Here is a 26,780-nt window from a genome sequence, read left to right as displayed (position 1 = left end):
CTGCCATTCTTAACAGGACCTGGGGTGGCCAGGCGAGGTGGGCTGGACCAGGGGGCCAGAGGGCCAAGAAACACCTCAGGCTCAGTGCTGGGACTGCCTGGGGGCCCAGCAGGGTAAGAGCCTCTCAGGCTGGCAGGAGGTGGGTGTTTTGCCCTTCAACCTTCCTAAGGGGGGAGGGGCCTGGGGTGACTTTGGAAGAGAAAAAATGCACAAGGAGCGTGACCCTGGAATTATGGGATGAGTGAATGTGGGTGCCAAGGGTGCATGGCTGTTGGAACAAGTGTGGATGAGACATCCCAGGGAGAATGGGAGGGTCAGCCAGGCAGGGCTGAGGCACTTGCTGTCAGTAGGCCTTAGGTGACCTGTAATGTTCTTTCCAGTTGTCACCCTGGGGGGGGTGGGGGTGGGTGTCTGTGTGTCTGTCTGTGTGTGTGTGTGTGTGTGTGTGTGTGTGTGTGTTCACATGTACCCACAGCCACGAGTGCGTGCGAATGTGCATGCTATATGTATGTATGTGCATATACATACACACAGGCATGAGCGCCAGCCAGCCTGAAGGGAAGGGGGCAGGAGACAGGCCAGTGGAGGGCCGGGCAGGGGCAGGTGCTTGACTCTGCTGGCCTTTATTTCTGCTCCACCTGTTGGCCCACTGCAACCCAGAGTCACTAAGGGGGCACAGTGACCCTGGACCCCTGGACAAGGAAGCAGCCGCTGAACTGGAAGAACAAAAAAAGATTTTCTTTCTTTTAAAACCTCCAGCCACCATTGAAATGATCAGGGAGGAAACACCTCTTGGGGTGGAGTCTGATGATCCACAGCAGTTGGGCAGGCAGGGCAGCCCATCAGCACCCAGGGGCCATGGGGCCGCTCCAGGCTGGGGCCCTGGGAGTGTTGGGGACCACGAGGCTCAGTGGGGAGGGGGCGATGATGACCGCATTGACCACACGTGGAAGGTGGAAGTGCTCCTCTGTAAAGGATGCCAGAGCCAAGTCCGATGAGGGGATGGGGACGGGGCAGGGGGGAGAGGGGACAGAGGAGGGGCCTGGCTTGTTACTGCTGCAGCTCCTTCATCCGGTTCAGGGCACTGCCCGCCCGGAACCACTCTATCTGTGTCTCATTGAAGGTGTGGTTCAGCAGGATGGTTTCCTGGTTCCCATTGGGGTGCTTGATGATACATGTCAGGGGCTGCAGGACACAGAAGGCCTCACTCTCCTGGCCCGGAGTACCATGTGGACCTCCCTGCTTCTGCCCCAACCCCAGAGCCCAGCTCTAACACCCCTGAGCTGCCCGCTGTCCAGGGGTGATCACTCCCCCCAGCCTTTGGTGTCCATCACTAGGCCTGGCCCGACCTCTGCTCCTGGCCCAAGTGAGAGAATGGGCCCCAGGGACACTGCCAGAAACATGCCCCCAATTGCTGGCTAAGGATGAGATGTGGCTTCCTGTCCCAGCTCCATTCCGAAGCTGACCATAAGCCAGTCACTGGCCTTCTCAGTCTCCTCCTCAGAGAAGTGGGCCAGATGGTTTCTGGGGAGCCTCCCAGCCCCTCTGTTCTTCCCCTGCAGGGGAGGCACCAGGGCAGGGGATTCACAGCCCTCAGCCCCATCAGCTGGTTACCTTCCCAGGAGTAAAGTCTTTCAGTCCCTGGATGGTCAGTTTGTCCACAGGGTGAATTTTGTTATAGTCATCGGGGTCAGCAAATGTCAGAGGCAGGAGACCTTGTTTCTTCAAATTGGTTTCTACAAGTCAGACAATGAGGGAGCCTCAGCCCTTTGGCCCAGGACAGACACACACAGACAGACACACATACACACAGACAGACACACGCACGCCCTTGGGGTGTCCGGCAGCTTCCCAGCAAACAGCCAATCCCCACAGGAGGGAGCCAGGGGCCAGAGCAGTCAGACATCCACAGGTCAATAGGGACACTGAGGCAGGTGGGAGCCTACCAGCTTGTATCAGAGGGAACAGACGACCCGGGGAACCTTCACTGCCCTTAACACAGGGCAAGCCGTGTCTGCTGAGGCTTTCCTCACATGACAAAAGGGACCAGGGACAGTGAATGTGGCACCCCCTGTCCTCAGAGGCCTGGCTTCTTGGGTCTGCATGGTGGGGGAGGTCTCAGACCCTGTGGGCTGGGGTTGGCAGCATCCTGACCTTCCTTAGGGAGGAGTGCCACCCACCAGGGCTCCTAGCCTACCGTGGATCCTGGCGAAGCTCTTGGTGATGATCGCTCGGCAGCCCAGGTGCCGTGGTTCCAGGGCTGCATGCTCCCGGCTGGACCCTTCCCCATAGTTTTCATCTCCGATCACCACCCACCTGATGCCACTTTTCTGTTTGAAAGGATGGGTATGAGTTGTGAGGGACTTCAGCCTTAGGGGATGAGAACCCGAGAGATCCTGCGGGGCTTCAAGCCCAGAGGTCTGACTGCCCAAAGAGCCGTGGGAGCCTGCTATCTTGGTGTGAGACCAGCCCAGCACTACCAGTATTAAGAAGCTGCCTAGCTTTCGTGCTGGACTGAGAGCAGCTGGGTCAAAGTTCCTGGGCATGCATCCTGGCTCTGCCACTTACTAGGAACCTCCCTTCCCTCCCTCTGCCTCAGTTTACTCATATGCCAGAGAGCCTTGTTCTTCCTTGGGGGGGGGGAATAATAGCTTTCCTCCACTCCCAGCAATCCCCCTCAGCCAGGCTGGGGTCCTCATAGGGCCTCCACAAACCTCTAAGAGGAGGGGACCCAGTGTCAGGGAGGACCTCTGGGTTCTGGGTGGCTCAGCTGACAGAGGAGGAAAGTGATGGGAAATGACTTGTCCACAGTCACCCAGGCAGGGACAGAATTCCAATCCCGTGCTCCCCCTCCTGTGGTTCTTACCTCCCATCTGCCAGGGTCCCAGACCTAGAGCTGCTGCTCCTCCTACAGGCCCTGGCTCCCAGTCCCTACCCCGTTCCTCATCCCAGCCCACCCTGCCCCATCCTACTTGATCCCAGACAGCAGGGTGGCCCTGTCAGGGAGGGCCAGATAGATGACTAAGGTCACCCAGCTGCTGAGGATGGGTGAGGGCAGCCAAGTCCAAGGGTCTTAAGTGTCCACTGGGGGCAGGTAAGAGACATGAAGAAGCCTCTGCCAACCTGCAGCACCCTCTGGCTTCTCATTCCACAGGCCAAGCTTTCCTTTTCTAAATCTCCCCTGAAATGCATCCTTGTTAATTAACTCTTTCTTTGTGGATTCCCTGGGCTTTCCCTACCCATTCTGGAAGGTGTGCCACCCCCCACCCTGTGCACCATCATCCCCCTGCCCTGCATGCCATCCCCTGGGTGCACCTTGTACTGGCGGGCTGTGTCTGGCACTGGACCAAACTCTTGGGTCACCACGTTTCTCACTGAATTGGCTTTCCCATTTTCTATGTTGATGGCACCAATCAGCAGGTTGTTAGAAATGTTGTCCAGGTGGCCTCGGAATTTGAGCCAGGGGCCGGCAGCAGAGATGTGATCCGTGGTACACTTCCCCTTGACCTGGGTGGGGGCAGGAAGAGCAGAGGTCAGACACCCAACTCTGAGTGAAGTGTGAAGGTCTCTGGGTGGCTCAGCAGGAGGCAGGGTGGGGGGTGGCAGCGGGGTTTATACTACATGGGTGAGCATGAGCCAATGTCCCAGACTGAGTCCTGCAGAGAGGGTTTCTAATGGGTTACTCAGGGAGGCCAAAGATGTGTGCAGGGATAGCAATTGCCAGCTACGTGCCCATGACTGTGCCAGCTTTGGTGTCGGGGACAAAGATGTGGCACAGCCCCTGACCTCATGGGGCTTCTGCTTGACCTCACAAGAACCTATGGTACAGATACAGGCAACTAAAAGAGGGAACACCCGGGTCAAGGACAGCTGGGAGGAACAACTAGCTTTGGGGGGCCTGGAAGGATGACATCAACTACTGCCTTCATTGGGGGAAGGGGTTTAGAGAAGGCTTTAGGGAGGAGATGGGTGTGAATTCAACAAAGAGGAGACCAACTATGTCGGGTGGAGGGAAGAAGAGAGCAAGACAAGGGAGGAGAAAGCAGGGGACATGCTGGGGGCAGTGGAGGGCACAGAATGAGAGCTCAGGACTGTCCCAGTTAGCCCAAGGGTTTGACTCAGGTGAGCGAGATGACTAGATCAAGATTCTGGGGGGAGCAAGGTGAGCTCCCTGCGGGCAGCCCAACAGACAAGAAGCATCTACTGTAAATGAGGAGCCAGCCGGGCAGTGGCCCTGTCCTGTCCAGAGGCTAGTCTGAGGGAGAGTCCATGAGCACTAGAGGATAACACGCAGTAGGTGAGCATCATAAGAGGTGAAAAAGACCCAAGATGGTTTCACAACTAAAGCAGGGGCCTGGTGACTGGCAGTTTCTTTTTTTACAGAAAGTGAGGGATGGTGGAGGACCAACGGCCAAAGGCCAATGTCAACCTAGGGTCAGGACACAGGGCAAGCCCCTCTAGGAGATGGAAAGCATCCTTGCATTTGGGAGTTGGAGGAAAATCTGGGTGTCACCTCATGATATGGGGGCAGGAATGACAAAAGGGTCAAGACCCACTTCCGTCCCAAACAAGGTGAGTGGACATCTTTTCAAGCTCGCCAGCTGTTCCTAGGGGGTGGCTGAGTCTGAGCTGTGGCCCTGAGGAGGATAGGGAAAGAAGAGACCCTGGGACAGACCCAGACCCAGACTGACAACAGGACTGAGAGTCCAGCTCTCCCTGGGCACAGGCCTATGCTGAGTGGGACGTCCACTCCATCAGCTACTTAAGAGGCTGTCCTAATTGCCTGCTCTGGGACACAGACTGGAAGCAAAGTGGCTGCTCTTTCTGGAGGAGACATGGAGGCTGAGACCAGGACCACAGATAGACCATGGGCAGGACAATAGCCCTCCAGAAGTTCAGTGGACAGCACTCTATGGCCTCCCTGGGCTCACCTTGATGAGGATCTGAAGGTCCTCCAAGTCTCTGCCGTCCCACTTGTCAAAGGGCTCCAGGAGCTGCAAGCGTTGGCTGGTGGGGCTCACGTCCACACGCAGAGAACTGCCATCTTTTGGGGGGTACTGGTAGGTGTCCTGCCCAGGGTCAAAGTCCTGTCCAGTGGGGAAGGAAAAAGGAGAGAAGTCAGTCGTGAGAGAATGACCATGCCTTGTGCCAACAACAGCCAGGGCCCAGATGTCTGGGGGGCGCAGCCTGTGGCCCCAGGACTCTGGGCCAGCCCCCCTCCTCCAGGCATATGACATGGAGAAGGAGATGTTACCGCTCTGGGAAGCTCATCTGCATCAGGAGGTTCGAGTTTGAACTTTTTGCCATCTTTGCCGGTCAGCATGTCTGTCTCCGGGTTGAATTTGAGGGTGCCGGCAATGGCCAGGGCGGTGACAATCTGCAATGGGGAGAAGCCTTGAACGTGGCCCCCTCCACAGAGCTCAGGCCTGCCCTCACAGGACCTGGGGGACCCTCAGCAGTCAGGCTGTCCTGTTGGCCTGGCAGGAGGCCCCAGGGCCACCATGTGCACACAGGGCTGTGCAGTGCACTGGGGACTTCAGGGCTAAGCTTGTCTTATGAAGGCCTACTGTCTGCCATCTACACTGTGCCTGCCTTGCTGCCTCCTGGGGCTGCTGAGATTAAGTGAGATGCTGGATCTGTGCTATCACCAAGGGCTATGTTCACGGAAGTGACTACAGCACATAGGCAGTTAGTCCTTACAGACTATTCAGCTGGGGGTGGGGCGCCACTGTGCACAGAGTGCTGTGCCTGGCCTCAGGAAGATCTAAGTTCAAATTGGACTTCACACCAGGACCTCGCTGTGGCTCTTAGCTTCTGTCTACTTCAGTTTCCTTAACCGTAAAACAGGGATAATAACAGCACTGCCCTCACATAGTTGTAAGGATCAAATGAGATAGCCAGTGTCAAGCCTGGTGCAGAGTAGGGGCTTCCTAAGGGCTTCCTTCCCTCTCTGTGGGTGAGGCAAAGAAGGGGCCCATGGCCCCCCACCTCGGGCCAGGCCCACTTCCAGGAAGCTCACCTCTGGGGAGGTGACAAAGGCATGGGTCTCAGGATTAGCGTCATTGCGGCCCGTGAAGTTCCTGTTGTAGGAGGTGACGATGGTGTTCTTCTCCCCCTTCTTGATGTCTTTCCTGCAGGGGCACAAGAGGGCAGGGCCCTGGCCTTGAGTCTTGCCCCTGGATTGGGCCAGTGGTATCCCCTCTGTCCTTCCAGGGCAGCAGCCCTGGCCAGCTCTGCAGGGTTGGGGGCCATGCTACTCACCTATCCCACTGGCCGATGCAAGGGCCACAGGCGTTGGCCAAGACGATGCCTCCCACGTCACGAAGGATCTGTGCCTGTAAGAAGGTGAAGTGTCACCTGAAGCCAGCCTCACTGGGCTTGGAGAAGGGGGTTGGGGGAGTGTCAGATGGGACTGGGCAGCTGTGGGCAGCCCCAGGACTCCAGGGGAGGAGACACTCACATAGCCGTCTCTCTCGATGGTGGCTCGGATCTGCTCAGAGCCAGGGGTAATGGTGAACTGAGACTTGCATTTCAGCCCGTGGGCCAGGGCCTGCTTGGCCACAGCCGCCGAACGCCCCATGTCCTCGTAGCTGGAGTTGGTGCAGCTGCCAATCAGCCCTGAGGGTGCAGGAGAAGGAGGATCAGGGAAGCTCGTGGAGAAACAGGGACTTGTTCCCCACCCCAAAGGGGAAGCCAAGCCTGGGTACTCAGCCTGACCATCTCAGGTCACCAGAATGTTCTGGAGCCAATGGGTGCAGGATGGTCAAGGCTACTGCTGAACCTTAGCAAATCAAGTCTAATGCAGGAGCCAGGGCTTGGAACAACAATCTTTATAGCCCAGCCTGGTCCAGCCAGGGGGAGCGAGGAGGAGGAAGAGGGGGAGGAGCCAGGTCTACAGGGACTCCTTCTCAGAGAAGCCACACAGAAGAGACCCTTCCATCAGATGGGGGCCCAAGGCTGAGATCTCTGGCCATAGGGGGTGGGACCCATAGGGACAGGACCAACTGGAGGCGTCTCTAGGCTCAGGGACTGTGGAGGAGACAGCTACTTGGTACTCTTCTGCATGTCCAACCTGCCCTTCCGAGGAGGCCTGTGGCCAACCCAAGAGGGTGTGAGGACTGTTTCCAGAGGGTCTCCCCTAAAGGCAGGGCAGCCAGGGCCATGTCCTTCCCACTCCTCGGTCCCTGTGCCCGCATGGTACACTCACCCACGCGGATGTCCAGCGGCCACCCTTCCTTTTCTGCCACAGCTCCCACATCAGCCACGGGATGGGCCAGGTCTGGGGTGAAGGGCCCATTGATGTGGGGTTTCAGCTGTACGAGAGAGGACACCAGTTTCAATTTGACAGCAGGGGGAAGGGAGGGAGCTACTCCACGACAATTGTTATAAAAGAAAAATCCCAGAAGCCTACTTGAAATTCTCCTAAAAGGATCAGCCACGGAAACTGAGGCCCATCACAATAAGTGACTGGTGAAGCCACATGCAGAAGCTGGACCTGGCTGTGGCCTCGTTCTGCTAGACCCACATGCATTCACTCCAGAATAGAGAAAGCATGAGGCCCAACACAAGGCTGGGCCTGGGTCCAGACAGGGCAGTGATCCAAAGAATCCTCTGAGGCTACAACTGGAAAGCAGCCCAGATAGGGGCTCAAGCAGGGCTGGGTCTAGAACCCTTGACCAGACTCTGGCCAACAGCTATGTCTAGTGTACCATGTGAGAGAACCAGGTCATGGGGCAAGGCCTCCAAAGATCCTGAGACACAGGCCCTGTACTGCCTGATCCTGACGAGGGAAGGGCATCCTGAGATGCCACTCGGGGATGCCCAGGCTACTCAGCAGCTTTCTGGCTCACATCCTTTCAGATTTCAAGGTGTGGTTGCAAGCTCAGAAAGGCCCAGATAGGGACAAGGGGATGCAGGCACAAAGACGGCCAGTCAGAGGACGGAAGAGTTGGCCTTCAAACCATGGGTGCATCTCTGAGCATCTAGCCCGGGCAGACCAGCTGGAGCTGCCAACCCATCCTCTACCTAATGTTTCAAAGAAGGCAACTCTGCCCCCCCACCTTTGGATGGGATGAATGAACCCAGAAATCTAAGTGGAACCAGAAAAACATGCGTTTGGCTTCAAACCTGTCCCATAAGCAACCCCAAACTTCCAGGCCCTAGGGCACCAGCCCTGCTCTCTTTTCCCATGCCCAGAAAGATGCTGGACTGCCAACTCATCAACAGCATGCTTGGCGACCCACTGTGCCGCCACTCTGTGACTCCAGAGGAACCACCCAGACAAGTCCCATGGCCCAGCAGGTTCCATGCACAGCCCATCCCCTGCAACTCAGTGTCATTCTTTACCTCACTGAGGTTAATTTCAATCACTTGGTCATAGTGGCAGCCAGGGTCCGGCACCAAGTGGTCCTTGAATTTATCAGCCAATTTAGCGATGTCTGAAAACAGCCAAGGAGGCAGGTCAACCCTCTCACCATGCGCCCAGGGTGTGTGAGGGTCTGGGATGGCCCCTGGCTCCCAGGGAGCTTCTGGTCTAACAAGGGGAAAAGGTGTGGGCAGTAGGAGACAGAATGGAAATGAACATGTGCCCAGGAGACTGTGGAGATCCAAAGTGGTGAGTGGGAGGCCCTGCCAAACAAGTGCCAGATCCAAAGCAACTTCTCAGACGAGGGCCTGGGCACTGAAGGTAGCCTGCAGCATCTGCCATTCAGAGCCCCCACCCCACTTTCCAGACCAAAGTCTCACTTCTGACAGGGTGAGAAATGCTTAAGCACTAATGGGGGCCACACTTGGATGTGTGCGGATGGACCCCCAACCCACCTCTGTGCTGTGACTGATGTCCCCTACTCTAAGGGCCTTCCCAGCCTTTGTATTCTGTTTCTCTGTCCCTAAAGCCATGGCATGGCCTGGCCTTCCTGCCTCAGCAGAGGGATCGAGAGTTTTGAGTGCCTCCTCAATGGGAGGGAGGAGAAACATCTTTCACCATCTCCTCCTCCTTCTCTTACCACCCCGGCCAGTCTTGCCCAGATACGTCTTCATCCTCTGGTTGTAGGGGAACACAGAGGTGGTGGCCCCTATTTCTGCACCCATATTACAGATTGTTGCCATGCCTGTAAGGAGAAAGACACCCAGTGGTGTAATCTATACATCTGGGCCCTGACCCTGGCTGGCTGAGCCCCCAGGGGTTCTGCCAGCAGCTCCAGAGCTGCCCCTTGCCCTTTCCCGACTCCACTGCCATGTGGGACCCACAGCTCTGCCATGACCCCTCTGCCCCAGGGAGGAACCGCCGAGCCAAGGCTACAGCTGGAGAGAGGCGGTCTTCAGGCCCAGCGCTAGCCCTGCAAATGCACACAGGCTCCATCCAGGTTAGGGGGGCTTTACTAACTGAAATTCAGCACCTCCTTCCATTATTTTCCTGAGAAGCCTTGGTGCTGAGGCTGTGCCAGAGGTGGGAGAGTCATGGAAGGCCTGACTAGTGCAGCTGCCATCCAATGCTGAGAGCTGGGCCCACCTTCTAGAGGGCACATGCTCAGCCCCTCTCCACCTCTGGCTCAGACCGCCACCCAACATGCCCCTCACCAGTACAGGAGATGGAGTCCACGCCAGGCCCATGGTACTCGACGATGGCCCCAGTGCCACCTTTCACTGTGAGGATGCCGGCCACCTTCAGGATGACGTCTTTGGGAGAGGTCCAGCCAGACAATGCACCAGTCAGTTTCACGCCAATCACCTGCCCAGGAACCAGGAAGGAAAGGCAATGAGGGCAGAAGGAGCCTGGGAGCACCCCACCCCACCTCCTCACACCAGCCTCAGCACCTCACCTTGGGGCATTTCAGCTCCCAGGGGATGCCAGCCATAACGTCCACAGCGTCAGCTCCACCAACCCCGATACAGATGCCTCCCAGGCCGCCCCCATTTGGGGTGTGAGAGTCTGTGCCTATCAGCAGCACCCCAGGGTATGAGTAGTTCTCAAGGATGATCTGGAAAAAGTGTCAAGGACAGGGCTGAGCGCTCAGTGAAGGAGGAGCCAAGGAAGTCACCTCTCCAGACCCTTGGCACCTTCAAGCAGCCTTGCATTTATTCCATTTGTACAACTGACATTATGGAGAAAGATCCCCACACCTCAGTGGAGCTGCAAACCAGCCCTGTGAGGAAGGTACGACCAGAGGCATTAAACCCACTTTACAGATGCATCAGATGGTGGCAGGTGGAGGGTGACTGCCATTGTGTTACAGTCTGATCTCTGCCCCGCAGAAGTTCAGACACAGCCCCCACCTCCCTTGCCCCTCCTGAAGAGGTGGAGCCTCCCTCCCTTGCACCAGCCCTCTCCTCACCTGGTGAATGATTCCTGAGCCTGGCTTCCAGAAGCCCACCCCATACTTGGCACTTGCTGTTGCTAGGAAGCTGTAGACCTCCTGGTTAATGTCCTATTAACACAAGATAGAAAGAAGAGTCATTGCCAACAGGCTGCTCTGACCCTGCTCAGGCTGAAGGCCAGACTCTGGGTTTCTGACCTTGGGCCCCAAGGGGTGACGGACCTCTGGCCCAAGACAGGAAACTGAGGCCTAGGGAGGCAAAGGGTCAGACAGCCTGTCAAGGCACAGATTAAGCCTGGAAAAGCAAGCTGACCAGCACTACTGTTCAGGATGTCCCAAGCCCCTGGTCCTGGAGTAAGATGAGAGGGCCTGGTAGGAGCCACATCCCAATACCAGAAGAGCCTAAGGGGGTGAAAGGAGGGGTCTCCAGCAAGAGGAAGCTCTTCATGCCTTCCATGGGGTCCTTCAGTAGGGGGGGTTGGTGCAGAAGGGGCTGGGGGTGGGGAGGAATAGAGCCCCAGGCAATGCGCTGACACAACCCTGCAGGAGTGTCTGTGCCAGGGGGTCCAGGGAGTCAAACAGATGCTGGTGGAGGAGAGTCGGAGTAAAGGCAGAGAGGCACCAAGGACAGGGAGGGTAAGAAGACACCCACCATGGGCAAGGCTTCCCTTGCTGAGGGACCTGGGGCAGCCCCTCCAGGCCCACATCACAGGGTCAAATGTTTGTGAGAAGGGCTCACCCACTGAAAGGAGTCTAGGAACCACCTGAAGGGGGCCTGGAAGTCACATCAAAGCTCTCAAATCCTGATTTCAGTCACTAAAAGACCCGAGCATATTCCGACTCTGGGTTCTCTGGGCTGTCTGGGGGTCTGGAGCTGGGCCAGACCCAGTGAGGGCATCCAACCTTCTAGATGGCGGAGCCTGGCCTAGGGGAAGCCCAGGCCTCTGAAGCCCCTCCAGGCTGTGCTACTGCCCACGCACCTTGGCCCGCCGGAGATCCTTCTCGCCGCCGACCTGGGCTTCGATCAAGTGGTCACAGTGGATGGTGGACGGCACGGCCACCCTAGGCAGCCCACTGCTAATGAACTGCAGCATGGCCATCTGCGCCGTGGCATCCTGCATAGCCACGCGATCTGGCCGAAGCCGCAGGTATGACTTGCCCCGCTCGATTTCCTGTTTGGAAGGGTCATCCAGGTGACCATACACAATCTTCTCTGACAAGGTCAGTGGCCGGTTCAGCCTGCGCAGAAGCAGGAGGTAGGTAGGGCAGAGGCCACCTGGCAGTGCCAGCCCCCAATCCCTTTACCCCTGGCCCCAACCTTGGGTTTTTAAAATTATTTCTCATTTTTACTGATGCTTTAAATTTTATAATCACACTCATTTCTAAGTACATCCCTCCTCTCTCCCCTATCCATTGATCCATCCCTTGGGTAAGGTCCCTCAAACCTATGTGGCACAGGCACATGGTCTTCATCTGAAAGTGTATGTAGTATTTCACACCTACAGTCCCCCACATCAGCTGTGGAGGGAGGTGCATTTCCTTATGAAGACACTCTTAACTGCCTACCTCCATGCCTTTGTCCAGGCCCGCCTTTCAAGGGCCCCAGCCCCACTCCTCCCACTCCCAATTTGCCTCCTATTTGGGAAGCTCCCTCAGGGCAAGGGCGACTCCGCTTTTGGCCCAGGGTCTGCACAGAGGAGGCCTTTCACTGATGAGCTGACTTTCCAGGGCAGAACTGGGCCACTACAACATGGCAGCCAGGAGTTGGGATCTGTGGAGTCACCAGGAAAATGATTCTCCTGGTTCTGCTCAACTCATCATCCTTTCATTTCTACTCTGAATTCTTCATAGTCACCATTTTTATGGGGCATCGAGGGGATGCCACAGCATACAGAGGGCCAGGCCTGGTGTCAGGGAGACTCAAGTTCAAATCTGGCCTCAGCTTTTTCTAGCTGTGGGACCCTGCTCAAGTCACTTAACCTCTGTTTGCCTCAGTTTCCTCATCTGTAAAATGGAGATAATAATAGGGCCTCCCTCCTAGGACACATCTATCATATGCACAGCACAGTGCCTGGCACGGGAGATGCAGTATAAATGCCAGGGCCTCCTGGAAGGCAGAGGGTGGAGCCCCCCCACCAGCTACCTCAAGCAGTCACAGGCTGTCATATGGAAGAGGGGAGAGGCAGTGACCACTTGTGACACCCAGCACACAACACATGCAGGCCCCCAACGCTAAGCCCTGGGCAGGGCCTCATCTGGCACCCCTGAGTTAGTGCCCCATTGTCTCCCCCACAGGGGAGGGGGGCAGCAGGCACTTCAGGATCCAAGATGCAATGGGGGAGTGGGGGAGGACTACGCTGTCTAAACTATCTCCCCAGGACACACCCAGTAATGGCCAGGCTGAGGATGAGGGAGCCTTGGACAGCTTTCCAATCCTCTCCCATCTGGCCCTCCAGCATCCTTTGGAGGACCAGGCCCCATGACTGGGCCAAGACCACTCAGGGGGCGGAACCCTGAGCTCTCTCTGCTGCTTCTTGGGGGAACCCCAAAGAGCTCCCTATCCCCCTAGGTTGTTGGCCACAATGCCCTGGGCAGGCAGAGGGGTAGACAGGACAGCCAAGGACCAGCCTACAGAGTGGGGCTGTGTAGATGAGGGGAACAATGGTCCTTCCTCCTGGGTCCCCTCCTGGCCTGAAAAATGGCCCAAACCACTCTCCTGCCATGGGGGCATATGCTGGCTAAAGTCCAGTGCCCCAAAGCACAGCCACCCAAGAAGGGACCTGGAGGATGTTATAGGAGAAAATAATTAAGGATGAGAAGGAATGAGGCTACTTGGCTAGCTGGCCCAGGACGCCAGGCTCAATGGGTTTAGATGGTGCTATGAGGATTGGCTCCAAAGGGACCTGGAGCCCTGCAGGCCCAACCTTCCCCTCCTTAACTCCAGCTCCCCCAGAAGCCCCTTTCCTACCTCTTCCGGACAATGTTAATGTTCTTCTCCAACAGCTCATACTGGACATAATTCTGTGGCTCAAAGTGGCTCATGGACACCTTGGCCCGCTGGCACAGGACAGAAGCCACATGGTACCTTCGGAACCCACTGCCCAGTAACTTCTGCAAGGAGAAAGGGGACAAGGGAATGAGTGGTGCCTGGCAAGCAGAACTTTGGGTTTGGATGAAACACCACCTGTGCAGGTCTCAGGAGGCAGTTTTAGGACTGGCCAGGAGGAGATGAGGGGGAAAGAACCCCTGAGGGGAGGCTTCTGGTGGCACAGGCCCTCAAACCCACAGCCCACAGCAGCCTTGCCAGGACAACAAGGTCTGCCAACTGCTTCCAGTGATGCTGCGCAGCCACCCCTTCCCATGATGTGCCCAGGCCTCCAAACTTCCTGTTGCCCACATGTCATAAAGGGAAGACAGAGCTGGAGATGCTGTGGGCACAGCTTTGGAAGTCCCTACTCACTGGCTACCTAGAAGAAGAGGGGTCACAGTGCTATGCAAAAAGCACTTACCTAGGAGTCAGAGGGGCCTGGGTTCGAGTCCTTGCTTGGACACTAACTAGCTACCAAAGGTTGGTCACTGCTCTCTGCACCTCAATATCCTTCTCTACTTAATGGTAATACTGATACCAGTATTAATGGTAATAGTGATACTTAATGGTAATACTGATACCAGTGGGCCCAATGTCAACCCTCCAGTGATTAAGAAATGTTGGCCTTCAGAGCCACACTTGAGGAGTGGAATGATGGAAAGACAGCTCTGAGGGGTCTGTCAGGCCCCCTCTTTCTCTCATTGGGCCAACCCCAGCCTCTGATGCCAGCTGGAAGGGGGACACTGCCCAGGCCACACACCCAAGAGTGGCACCGCATAGACAGAGGAAGTAAACGAGCCAGAGACAGGTAGGCCCAGGGACAAGACCCAGGTGGAAATCCTGGTCCTGCCACTTGCTAGCAAACAGGCCTGGAGAGCCTCTGCTGCTTCCTCCCCTTCAAGGAGGGGTCTTATTAGCCAGCAGGGCTAAGCCCCTGAGGACTGTGACCAAGTTACCCATGGCATCTCTGGCCCTTAGCTTTCTCCCCTAAGAGGTGGAAGAGGTAGACCAGACAATGATATTATTAAATGACATTTATGTAGGGATAGGGACCTGGGATTTCATAGGTTTAGGGAATTCTGGGTGAGGAAACTCCCAGTACCAACACAAACCAGAACCTTGTGAGAACTGCCAGAGGCGACAGAGAGCTAAGACACTTGCCCAAGATCCCACAATGATTGTGAGCCAGAGCTAGGCCTGGATGCAAGGCAGCTCTCTATCCACTTCTCCATACTGCCTGGGCATTTACAGACCACTAGGGATCTTCCAAAGCATTTAAAGACATTCTCTCCCCTGACACTTTTAAACATTATGTAAAGCTGTCACTATAGCAAGATTACCCCCATTTTACAGATGAGACAACTAAGGCTCAGATCAGGAAGGATTCCAGTCACACCACCATTATCACATCCATGCCCTTTTCTGAACACTGACCACACCCCCAAGCAGCCTGGACCCCCATTGGGAGCCAACAGTTGTACTAAGACAGCACTCTGAGGTCTACAAAGCAGCTCCTTTTATTCTCATCACAACCTCTGGGGTAGGTGCATTGTTATCTCCCCTTACTGAGGAAACGGAGGCAGAGAAGAGACCTAGTCAGTCACGCAGCTAGTAAGGGTCCAAGGCTGGATTCGAACTCAAAATCTTCCTGACTCCAGGCCTGCATTCTACTGACCTAGCTGATCTTTCTTCATCTGGATCCACACCAAAATGCACTTTCCTGGGTATCATCATCAAACACCTCTGAGTTTTCATGACCCCATCTGGAGTTTTCTTGGCAAAGATACTGGAGTACTTTGCTATTTCCTTCTGCAGCTCACTTTACAGATGAGGAAACTGAGGCAAGCAGGGTGAAGTGACTTGTCTGGGGTCACACACTAGTAAATGTCCAAAACTAGATTTGAACTCAGAAAGCTGTGTCTTGCTCACTCTAGGCTCCCACTGTCCTATTGTCAGGTTGGGGCAGGGGAAAGGGGAGAGTGTACCAGAAAATCCCTTCACGCCTTCCCATCGTGTGTAATTCCTGCCCAGCATACTGATGGAATTCTTTGTGTTATCTTAAAGGTACCAGCATCATACCTAGCTGTCCAAATTAGCTCATGCTCCATCTAAGATGTATCTGCCTGCAACACTGATGGCCCAATTCTGTCACCTGAGTAACAGGGGTTTCCATCCACTTTGTTTCTCCAGTACTGATGGTTACACCAATCTTCAGCCACTTTCTAGAATAAACAGAGAAAGCCAAATCCTAGGAGAGTAGGATGGCTACACCAACAGCCAACACAACTATACAAACTCAATCAACGAACATGACATTTCCACCCAGATCCATGAGATACCAGTACCTTTGCTCACATCTTTATCGATGCTCGGAATGCTGTCCACTGCCACCCCCTAGGAATTCAGATTCTTTCTGGCCCAACCCAACAGTCACCACTTCCACGAAGGCTGCCCTGATCCTCTCTCCTTCTTACTGTCTTCTGAAGAAAAACCTCTCCACCTTGGACCCCAAGCCCTTCTGCTGCTCACTGCCACTTGCATGACCCTGGGGAAGTCACTTTCCTCATTTATAAAGAGTCAAGAGGGAATTGAGGGAACAGTCAAGTATGTTCTACTGCAAAATCCTATGACTTTAACAACGTGCCATCTGCTGGGGGATGTGTTCAGGGGACTGCAAGCCACTTCTCTGGGCCTCAGTTTCCTCGTCTGTAAACAGAGACACTCCTAGCTCAATCTCCCTCAGGGGATGATGGGAACTACAAACGAGATAAGACTGATGAAGCAGCACATGACTGCAGCTTGCTTCAGAAATGCTGGAGATGAGCAAAGCAGACCAAGGGAAGAAGAAGTGTGTGGTTGCCAAAGGGTATTTTCTCATGTCACGGATTCGAGTCACAGCCCTGATGAGTGACTTTGCCTCTCTCCGGTCCCTTCAGTACTGCCATCCTGCTCCTGAGGGAGGGCACGGGCCCATGGGCAGGATGGCAGGGCCAACTCCGGGGCAGAACCAAGGCTCGCTTTGGCTTGAGCTGATGGATGTTTTTGCCAGTTTTGTTTTGTTTCATTCCCTTGGGGGAGGGGAAGGGAGGAATAAATACTTGTTAATTGAAGAAAATGTTAAATGCAAGTCTGTGAGAGCCTCTGTTTTCTTACCAGTACAGGGAGGATAACTTTAGGCCAGAGGCCAGGGGCCTGCCCCTAGCTGCTGCCTCCTCAGCCTCAGCTGCTTTCCTGACTTAGCTTCCTTGGGAAGAGGCTTGGGAGAGGGCTGGAGCTGGGTCTGGGCCCTCCCCCCGCTTCTGCAGGGCCCAAGCACTCTATAGTACTGAGCTAGAGTAACTGCCTAAACTACTGACATTCAAAACAAGAGGACAGTGAAGGACCTGCCAGAGAGCTCACCAGGACACAGAGATGGGGCAGGCAGGTTTCCGATGTTATGAACTGTCCAAGAACAACTTCTCCAACCAATTTACACTGCCATGCCTGGAATTCCACCATTAGAAATTGACTTCTTTGTATCAGCAACTTTGTTCCTTTTTAAACAGATAAGTTCCATCCAATGATGGCCACACTAAGCCACTCACACGGTGACAAGCTCTTAAGGCAAGCACCAGGAGGTGCTGAAGTCGGTTTTGATTGCCTCCGTTAAAGTCCATCTCCCAGGCTTCAGTCAAGAGAAGGGACCCAGGGTTCTTTGCAGAGCCCAATTCGCCCTGACAGCCTTTGAATAGACTAACTTCAGAGAAATCCCCTTGAATCACATGCCTGCTGGCCCACAGCCAAGCAAACACAAGGAAGGACACAATGTTCCTCATTAGTTCCCACAGGGCAGACACCAATGACTTCCTCCTGCTTCAAGAAATTCGTAAAGTATCAAATACTATGCCATCAACAGCCTGGGTGCCTGCTACGGCCCTGAGGCCAAGGAAGTAAAACCAAGACTCCCAAAGGGACCTCTGATGTGGGCCCCTGGGCCACCACAACCCTCCGTTTCTGGTTTGGTTTTGTGATTTTAAAAAATTATCCATTAGAAATCAACAAAGCAGGCCCCTAAAAGAGGCCTGCATAAGAAACCATGACTATTACACAGAGCTTTATACATCACCCAGGATATTAAATCTCACGTAATGGCACCAACATTCTCTTGCCCAAACTCTTGGATGCAGTTTTAAATGTTCCATGGACGCTCTTTTCGCTGTATCATTATCACAACACCCCTACTCCTACCCTCCTTGGTAGTCAGGCAATGCTTGAATAGTGCAGTGGCCAGGGGTCAGAACACCCCATTGCTGGGTTCTGCTGGTCAGGATCTAAAGTCTTTACAGTCAACGGAGACCCTGTTCTGATTCCACGTCTCTCTGAAACAGCCTCTTCCCTAACTTCTGACCGGGTGCTAATGGCTCATTCTGCTCATAAGCCTTTGTTGTGTTCATCCATCCTCCCCTGGTTTCCAGTTCTACAAATATATTTGTACAAATGGGCTTTGCTTCTCTTCCTCTGATCTCTTTTGGAATCTACGCCCAGCAAAAGTATTGCTACCTCTACTTCAGAATTTGAATGATTACTTGAGAAGAGGCATAGGATCATTACTCTAGAGTTGGGAAATGGCGTCGAAGGTCAGCGCTCTCATTTTTATGGATGAGGAGGCAGGTCTCTGAAAAGGTGACGAGATCTGCTCAAGGTCACAAGAACACGGTTAGGTTTAGGGACACTTGCCCTGCCTTTGGCCTCACATTCATCGAGGTCCGGGTTCAGAATCCTGGCTCCAACCCTGCACACAAGTAGCTGAGTGTGAATGTGAATGCGAGGGGGACTCATTTTGCTCCTCTCTCTCTACTGCTGCTCTTTCAAAGGAGAGAGCTTTGGATGCCCTTTAGCTCACCAACAAATGCAAGTTATGGGGTTACTCGTTTGTCTGCAGAGTGCCTCCTGGGCATCCACCCCAGGTGGGGAGCAGGCTGTGGCATCTCCCAGTCTGAGAGGGCCTGGACTTCACTTGTTACCTTCTGTTACTGCAGAGTGAGTCTTCTCTTTTGCAGTGAGAAGTATAGGGAAAAGTTTTTCACAGTCCAAAGAATGCTGGTTATGGACGGTATCAGAATCACGCAGTCACATGGGTCAGAAGGAAAGACACCTTACAAATGCCATGCTGGCAGGAAACAATGACTGCGGCCCAGAGTCAGGAGGGGGCTGCCCAAGGGCTCGGCTGGTCACTGGCAGTCTGCTTCAAAGCTACTCCTCGACCATGTTACTCCTTAAGTCAGGGGTTTTAACATGGGCTCTAGGAACTTTTTAAAAAAATATTTTGATAACTATATTTCAACATTAATTGGCTTCTTTGTAATCCTGTGCTTTTTATTTTATGCATTTAAAAACAAGATTCTGAGAAAGTGTCCCTCTAGACTAAACAAAGGAGTCTACAACACAAAACAGGTGAAGTGCCCTGATCGAACTGAACAGACAACTAGCATGACAAGTCCTCTTCTCCTCTATATTTTTTGCAGGTGGAGTACTTCAGTGAGGAGCGCCCATCTGGAGCAAACAGTAGCTGGCCCCTAGGGCTGGCATGTCACAAAGGTATCTCTTAGAACAAAGCCTGCAGAGCCATCCCTGCCCACGGGCTCCTTGAAAGGTACAAGTGGGACCAGCAGCTCCTGAGGGCCCTTCCAGCAAGGAGAGGGCATTTCTGACATCTGTCAGATGGTAACTTCAGGGGCAAGCTCTTGGAGGACGAGCTTACAAACAGAAGATAGCCATTTAGTTAGAAGCTTCCACCAGCTGCCTGGCATTCAAAGCCTTTGATGGCTGGCTCCAGCCTTCCAACAGATTCCCATACTTTTCCTCACTCAATATTTCAGTACAACCCCTTGACCCTGCCCCATCCGGGCAGGTCCCTTGGTGCCTCTGCTCACTCCCTCTGGTTTAAGGTATCCCCTTCTTGCTGACACGTTTTCTGGCCCAAAGAGCCCACAGCTCCCAATGCCACATCTTCTACAAAGTCTTTGCTTCCCGCTAGGAAGGAGCTTTCCTTGCATTAGAGCCAGTCCTCTGCTGGGATCACCTCCTGGAGCTTGGATACCAGGAAGTCAGGCCAAAGAACATGCATTCAGACAGGTCCTACTATGTGCTAGGCCAGCTTCTGAGCACAGACACTGTGACCTGTCCAACACCAAAGTAACTCGGATGCTTGAGAGAGCTTGTGGAGGGGATGAACTTCTTATCCTCCGAAGCTCCCACGTGCCCCAGTAGAGGCATGGCCCACACTAACCCAATCACAGATCTCTGGAAGTCCTGGAAGCTGGTCATATGCCTGCCCAGATCCTGTGTCACAGGCCTCTGCAGTTGGATGCAGAGGAAACAGGAGGGGAGATGGCCCTTTTGACAAGTCCCCAGTGCAGCATTCTGTATGTGAGGAGATGCAGAGGGGCAGCAGCAGAGTGGGAAGGGCATGCTGGCTGGCATCAAGCATTGCTGCCTTCCTGGATGACCTTGGCCAAGTTCTTGGGCCTAGAAATCAAGGCCCCTGAGGTCCCTTCCAGCTCCTCAAGCCCTTCCCAGTCTGTCTTTCCAGGCTGATGACAGCTGGGTTAGGGTCAGCTTATCCCTTACTCCGCCCTCAAACCAGACTGGTCTATGTGAGGTACCTCACGTACACAAAGGCCCCTCTTGCCTCTTGAACCCCTCCTCCCTTCTTTCCAAAAATCCTATCCTGCCTCATTTCTGGCTCTAGTGATTCCCAGCACCATCCAAGACTCATCACAAATGACACCTCCTCCAAGTAGCCTTCCCTGATCCTCTCAGACCAGGGTGGGGAACCTGTGGTCTCAAGGGCAGCCTTTTGACTGAGGACAAGTTTTACTGAACAATTCCTTTTATTAGGGGGATTTATTCTGTGAAGTTTGAATTCAAAGGACTGTACTTGAGGACCTAAAGGGTCACATGTGGCCCCGAAGCTGCAGGTTCCCCACTTGTCCCCGGAGGAGTATCACCTACCCACTTCCTCCCATTATGTCATTTGTACTTTGACTATATTTTTCATTTACTTATGTAGGGATTACTCCCCTGCCTCCTCCCAAGTTCTCGAGAGCAGAGTCTGCTTTTGCTCCTATACTTCCTATACCTACCCTACATCTGACCCTTAATAAATGCTCCTTACATCTAACGGGTGCTTATTCTACATCTGGATAGGAAAGGAGGGTCCTTCCTTATGGAGGACTTTCACCCCACTACCCTGGTACCCCAGCAGCCACCTCCCAGGTGGACGAGGTCGGCCAATCCAGTTTCTCAGTCCTGCTGCTTGGACAACTACCCCTCTGCCTCCTCTTAGCCCAAGCGTGGAAAAGGCCAAAGGGAATAACAGTTTTCGGGTCTGTGCCCATCTCGTTGGGAGCCATTTTTAACTTTCACAGCTGTCCTAGGAATGTGAGCACGAGCCAACTTTGTCACGTAAGCAAGCAGGACAGAAGAGCAGAATGTCCTACGAGCGCAAGGTCATGCGCTGGTGCAGGGGGCGAGGGGCGAAGAGCAGGAGGCTTGGCTTCTCCCCACCCAGCTCAGAGACCTCAGAACAACCCTGATGCTGTCATCCAGTGCGTGGGGAAGGAGGCTTCTCCTTGTTCTGCCATCTAGAGCTAAGATATTATCTCCACCCGCAGAAAACCTAAGAATGGAATGAGCTGCCCTGGGGGCAGCAGAACTTCCAGCTATGTAAAGAGAAATTGGGCAGAGTGGCACAGGCCCTCAGGGAGCTGGTACTCCATCCGGGAGCAGGCCAGGGTAGGAGGGAATGAGGCCCCCTAGGGTGGCCCAGGGGACAGTTCATGAGAACATACACAGGGAGATGGCATGTCAGGTCTGAAGAAGATGTCAGTCAGGCTGAATGAGCTTGGGGTCTATTAGGAGAAACCCTGTAAAACCAGTGGGTGGCAGGTGAACGGGTTTGACAGTATCAGTAACAGTGCCCCACCCAAGTCACTGGGACTTTGCTATCAACCTCTTGTTGGTTCACAGATGCCTCAGACACCAGGACCAATCCGGCTCTTTCCTCTTCTCCCAAGGTTCCACCTGCTTCTTCCCCCTGTCCTCCCAGGGCATCCAAAGGCAGCAGGGCTTGGGAGTGGGGGGGGGGGGGGGCGTGAGGGGGTGCAGGCTAGAGCAGCCAGCAGGCTTCAGTCCAGGCCAGCTCCAGCCTTACTCAGCACTGCAGTGACTACCTTCCCCATCTCCCAATAACGTTTTCATGGGCAATGTCCTCCCACCTCCACGGTCCAACCTGAGGTTTTCTCCTGGGGCTGGGGAATCTAATAATCTCCTCCCACCAGGCGACAGAGCTAGCCTTGGTCACTAAGCAACAGGCAGAGGCTAAAGCTGGCAGGCATCTTCAGGGGGGCTCAGCAGGGGCAAGTCACATTTTCCGGAAGAGTTCCCATAAGCCAAAATGAAACCAAGACAACCCAACTCTGCAGGGGCAGGGTTTTCTACACGGAATTTTACTGAGAACCTAATAGTAAAGCAGCATTTATTCAGCGTGGGTAGAGAACTGAGAAGAAGATAGCTAAAACACGGTTCTCTCCTGACCTCCTGGAGCTGACAGCAGGGAAGGGGAACTTCCAACATCACCCCCATGCTCTCCCCAAATACATACACACAACTATAAAACATAATAACATGTGATACGGGCAAGAAAGAGGCTGGGGGGGCCCCTCAGAGAAAGCATCTTGGAGGGGGCAGAATCTGAGGTGGGTTTTCAAAGATGGGCAGAGAGGAGCCACTTGTGCAAAGAGCTGGGGGCAGGAAAGCACAGGGTGCACTGAGATGGTGGTTGGGGCTCATAAGCAGTTCGGGGGGGAAGGGGGGCCACCAAGAATGCTGGGATCTGTGGGGGCACACAAAGAGCAGCCTGTAGCTGTGGTGAGGAGTGGGGCGGCTCCTAAGACTTTAAACATGGGCTAATGATAGCATGTGCTGTGGTAGGGCCCCGGCTGGTACATGCCAGCTCAGCCTCTGCCTCCCCAGCCGGCATGCCCTGTGGTAGGCAGGGTGTGGAGGGCCACAAATGAGGCCCACGGCCCACAGGTTCGGATTTCTTTCCATGTATCAGTTAGCCTTTTCTTCTTTTCGTTTTGTCATGTGGGATTGCTCTCTGGGAGGGAGAGGGATACGGAGGGAAAAACAAAAAACATCAAGGAAACCGTATTTAAATAGGAAAAGGGGAGAGGGGCAGGGCATGGATATTTCTAGAAATAACTGTGATAGACAGAAAAGCTCCATCTGAACCGGAAGTCTAGCCCAATGCCAGACACAGCAGGCGGCTGTCATGGAAAAAGGATTGAGGAGTGCTCCTTCTCTCAGTGAGGGAAACAGGAGACCTACCTAGGACCTCCTTCTCTGACCTTTAAAAAAGATGAAGGTCAATGTTGGGAAAAGGGGGCTCTGGGATGTCACTTATTAATCATTCTTTATATCTGAATAGCCTGTTACCACTAACAAGGTGCATCCACACACTTAAAGGGCATCTCAAATGCTACTTCCTCTTCCCCCTCCCCCTCCGGTCTTCCCTGACATCCCCCCTCCCCCCACCTCTCTGTCCAGTAACTCCTTACTGCTATCTCCATTGGCTCCTTCCTCTCTATCAGACAGGACCTGTCCTCCGAGGAGCTCCCAACCCCCCCAGCCCAGAACACAGCTCAGGTCCTCTGATTTGGCTCCAAGGGGTCCTGGGCCAGGGAGGGAAATGGAGAGGCGGGGAGCAGACATTCTCCACAGCCGCTAAGGAGGCCTGACTTGTGGAATGAGCAGCTCCAAGAAAATGATGATCTTCCCAAGCCACGAAGTCATTCTGCTGTGAGTCTAGAACCAAAAGTGCTTCCCTTGCATCGAAGCCAGAAGGGACTCCTAAAGAAAGAACACCAGGCAGCTACTCTGGATGCCACTAAACTGTGCCAGTCTTTAGATAACACTACTAGAGATCCAAGAAAGAAGAACATCTCAAATGCTCATCATATACAGAAATACTGATAGCAGCTCTTTTGGTAGTGGCAAAGCATTAGAAACCAAAGGAGTACCCATCCACCAGGGAACTGCTGAACAAGTCATGGCCTAAGGATGTGATGGAGTACCACTGGGCTGTAAGAAGTGATGAAGCGGATAGTTTCAAAGAAGCCTGAGAAGGCTTTCATGAACTGATGCAGAAGAAAGCAAGCGGAGGCTCTGAGAGCCTCGGGACTCCTATCAATGGAGTGACCAGGGATGACTCCTGAGGACTTGCAGGCACAGGCTGGGGCCTAGTGGGCGCTGACGTGCAGGCGCAGACGCCTTTTGTAGGGGACCATCGCCAATGCAGGAGTTTGTTTTGCTTGACTAGACAAGTTGGGGACGGGGGTTGGAAGGAAGGTAGAAAATAAAGTTCAAAGAAAAAACAGAAACAAAGGCAGGAGCAATATTTGACCTTTTATAATCATGTTCTAGTAAGCTACAAGCACACGACGAATCAAGCCAGCACTCACATTATGTGGGAGTAGCTATTATTCAGTTTTTCCAGGTGCCACAATTGAGTGCAGGTATTTGCCCAAAGTCACACGCTAAGTCAGTGTTGGAGACAAGTCTGGAACACAAGGTTCCTGATCTCTAGCTTGTTTCCAACATGGACGGAACACCAAGATAATAGTATCACAAGGTGTCATCATAAAACCATAAAATATTCCAGTTGGAAGATGCCTTAGAGATCTAGTCTAACCCCCTGAGGGCCAAAGAGGTTACATGGCTGCTGCCAAGATACAATGGGGCAGGACTCTAATCTTTCCATTGTACTATCTGGGCCCACAGATAGGGGCAAGATCTGCCTTAGAGTGGCTGGGAAAGCATTGGGGGGGGGTCCCCACTCTCTTCCCAAAGTAGGACCTTCTTTCTCACTGGAGATCCAAGAATGTATCCCCGGTGTACATATGTAATGACTGGACAGGGAGGAAGGAAGATGATCCAAAACCAAAATTTGGAATCTCTTGAGTTGGAAGGAATCTGAGAGGAAAAGCTCGTTTTGTGACACTATCCATAAGGTCTCGCCTAACCCTCACCATACACCAGGCAAAGACAAAACAAATCACCAGTTCCAGCGTTCAGAAAAAGACATAAGTCTTTATAAAGCAATGCACTCTTGCCAAGTGAATCGGTCTTTCATCAGGGAACACTTGTCACAAAGTCACTGACTAAGTAAGAGATGGGATGAGACTGGCTCCTCCAGAAAAGAAGAGATCAGGGAGAGGTACCAAGTCTGCTGGTAAACTGGAGACCTGAAAGTATGATGTGCTCATGCCCATCCACCAGCACTGGGCCCCCCTGGCCTCAGACCACAGGTCCAGGGCTCTGGCAAAGCTTTGGATTCCTTCTCCAGTCTTTGCCATCCCATTTTTCTCACTCATTTCTCTACTGTGATTGCTGCAGTCAGTGCTGTCAAACACCCTCCTGCAACTTAGACAGGCCTCATCTGCATGCCTTGGAAAGGGCTGAGAATCCAACCTTTGAGGATGCACTTGGGTGTAAGCAAAGTTACCACCATCTTGATGCAGGTAAAGGAACATGCCAGAATCCCAGAGGCTGCCACAGGCCAGGAAGAATGAGGCAGTGAGTGCCACAATAAACACCTCAGGTTTCCACAAGTCTAGGCCGCACTCAAAGGTACATGGGCTCATGCCATCTGTACCAAAACCTTGTGAGGCAGGCAGGGCCCAAAGGCCCAAGGGAGCACCTGCTGACCACCTGGGTCTCAGAATCCTTCGTCTCCTTCGTCACTTTCAGTACCCTCTTCACCACAAACCTGCCAAGCACTTCTTACTACACAGACCTTTTTACGTTTGTCCTTCCCCTTCCCACAGCCCATAGACACCATGCTTCTTGACAGCAGACGTTTAATTTGCCTTCATGATCCAGTGCCTGCCACAGAGGTTATTTAAACTGATGGATGTCACACCAACTCTCTAGGAAGAGCAAGGGCAACGCAGACTGTTGTCAGAGACTCAGAACTTTCCTCTTCACCCCGAGACAGACGCAGCAGTACAAGGAGCCTTGTCTGCGTTGGGCCAGCTAATAAGCAGCTAGGACTCAAGTCTTCTGACCCCAAGTCCGGGACTCTTCTCATTACATCCCGTGGTCCCACCGACTACGAATGGTTGAGAATGAGAATGGGCAGGGGTGTTCCTAGCTTCCAAGCCCCATAATTCTGACCTTTCTTGTATCATGCCATGGCAGAATCAAGAAGAAATGATCAGTTTTTTCCCTCCCACAGGATCAGTCTGTTCAGGCCTGGAATTATTTGAGAAGTCAGAAGCATTTTAAAAGGAAAAGCTCTTCCCAAGCGTGGCTCTATGAGGCAAGAAAACTGCATCCACTGGAGCAGAGTCTGCCGGAGCCCACGGTCTGAGCCTCGGGCCTGGGGGCCTTCAGACCGCCTGAGAGCAAACCCCAGGGCCCCACATTCTCTCCATCAGCGAACGCTAACAGGGCAGCTGCGGATGCTTCAGAGCCTCCTTCTCCTGCGGGGCCCGGCCCCTGTCCTCAGGTGTGGGACGAGGGAGGGGGCTCGGGCCTCTGCTGCGCCGGCGGGGGTCCTGGCTGGCTGGCTGCCCCCTCCTCCGCCCCACGGGAAGGGATCACAGCCGGCTCGGAGGGGGCGCGGTGCTTCGTGGAGAACGGAGTCCGAGTGGGCACCTGGTCCCCACGGGGGAGGGGGGAACGGAAGCGGCGGACACCCCCATCTCGCGTCTACTCTTGGCCCACGGACGCGCCCCGAGGGGAGGCAGGGCCTGGCCCTCGGGGGCACCGATCCCTCCGACCCCTGCCCCGGTCGAGGGCGGCTTGGCCGAAGGCCTCAGTTTCCCATCCGTGCCCAGGGGGCAGGAAGGCGACCAGAGCCCGTGACCTTGGGCGCACGCAGGCCGCCGCCCGGTCACCTTGTCCTCACCTTGAGGCCGCGGGCGGCACCGGCTCCGCCGAGCCCCGACAGCCAGACAGGAGCAGGAGGAGCCGCCCCAACCCCGGGCGCGACCCCGCCCGGCCCTGTCTTGGGCTCCGCGGAGCCCGGGCTGGGATGCCCTCCCTGACCTCGGGCGCCGCGCCCTGCCGGCCCGGCCCAGCCAGCCCGCCCACCTGCCTGTCCTGCCGGCCCGGGGTGAGGCCCTGCCCGCTCGCCCTCCCCCTCTCGCCCGTTGCCCCCCAGGCCGCCGCACGCTAGCCCACCCGCCTACTGGCAGGCGCTCACCTGCAGCCGGGCCACCAGCAGGTTATACGGCGCCATTTTGTGCACTGACAAAGATGTGGTCGCGTGAAAATGACGCGCGCGCCGAGGCCTTTAAAGGCTCCGGGGGCGGGCCTGGGCGCGAGGC

At 54.3% G+C, this 26,780-nt stretch overlaps 1 protein-coding gene across 1 annotated transcript; it reads right to left on the bottom strand.

Annotated features, from left to right (window-relative positions):
- Positions 1-717: 717 nt before the first annotated feature.
- On the bottom strand, positions 718-26,766 carry ACO2 (aconitase 2). The gene is made up of 18 exons (XM_072656267.1): positions 26,657-26,766; positions 13,285-13,427; positions 11,297-11,555; positions 10,335-10,427; positions 9,822-9,980; positions 9,580-9,730; positions 9,006-9,110; positions 8,347-8,438; positions 7,208-7,313; positions 6,461-6,618; positions 6,262-6,335; positions 6,020-6,131; positions 5,255-5,377; positions 4,932-5,087; positions 3,316-3,507; positions 2,198-2,330; positions 1,615-1,736; positions 718-1,185 (listed from the first exon to the last, which is right to left on the bottom strand). Exons 1-18 carry the CDS (start codon positions 26,690-26,692, stop codon positions 1,051-1,053), a joined length of 2,349 nt encoding a protein of 782 aa, XP_072512368.1. The 5' UTR covers positions 26,693-26,766; the 3' UTR covers positions 718-1,050.
- Positions 26,767-26,780: the final 14 nt, after the last annotated feature.

The sequence above is a fragment of the Notamacropus eugenii genome, chromosome 3 (genome assembly GCF_028372415.1).
Source record: "Notamacropus eugenii isolate mMacEug1 chromosome 3, mMacEug1.pri_v2, whole genome shotgun sequence".
Lineage (NCBI taxonomy): Eukaryota > Metazoa > Chordata > Mammalia > Diprotodontia > Macropodidae > Notamacropus > Notamacropus eugenii.
Note: the sequence above shows the minus strand (reverse complement) of the source record. Positions and strands in the feature narration are given on the sequence as shown.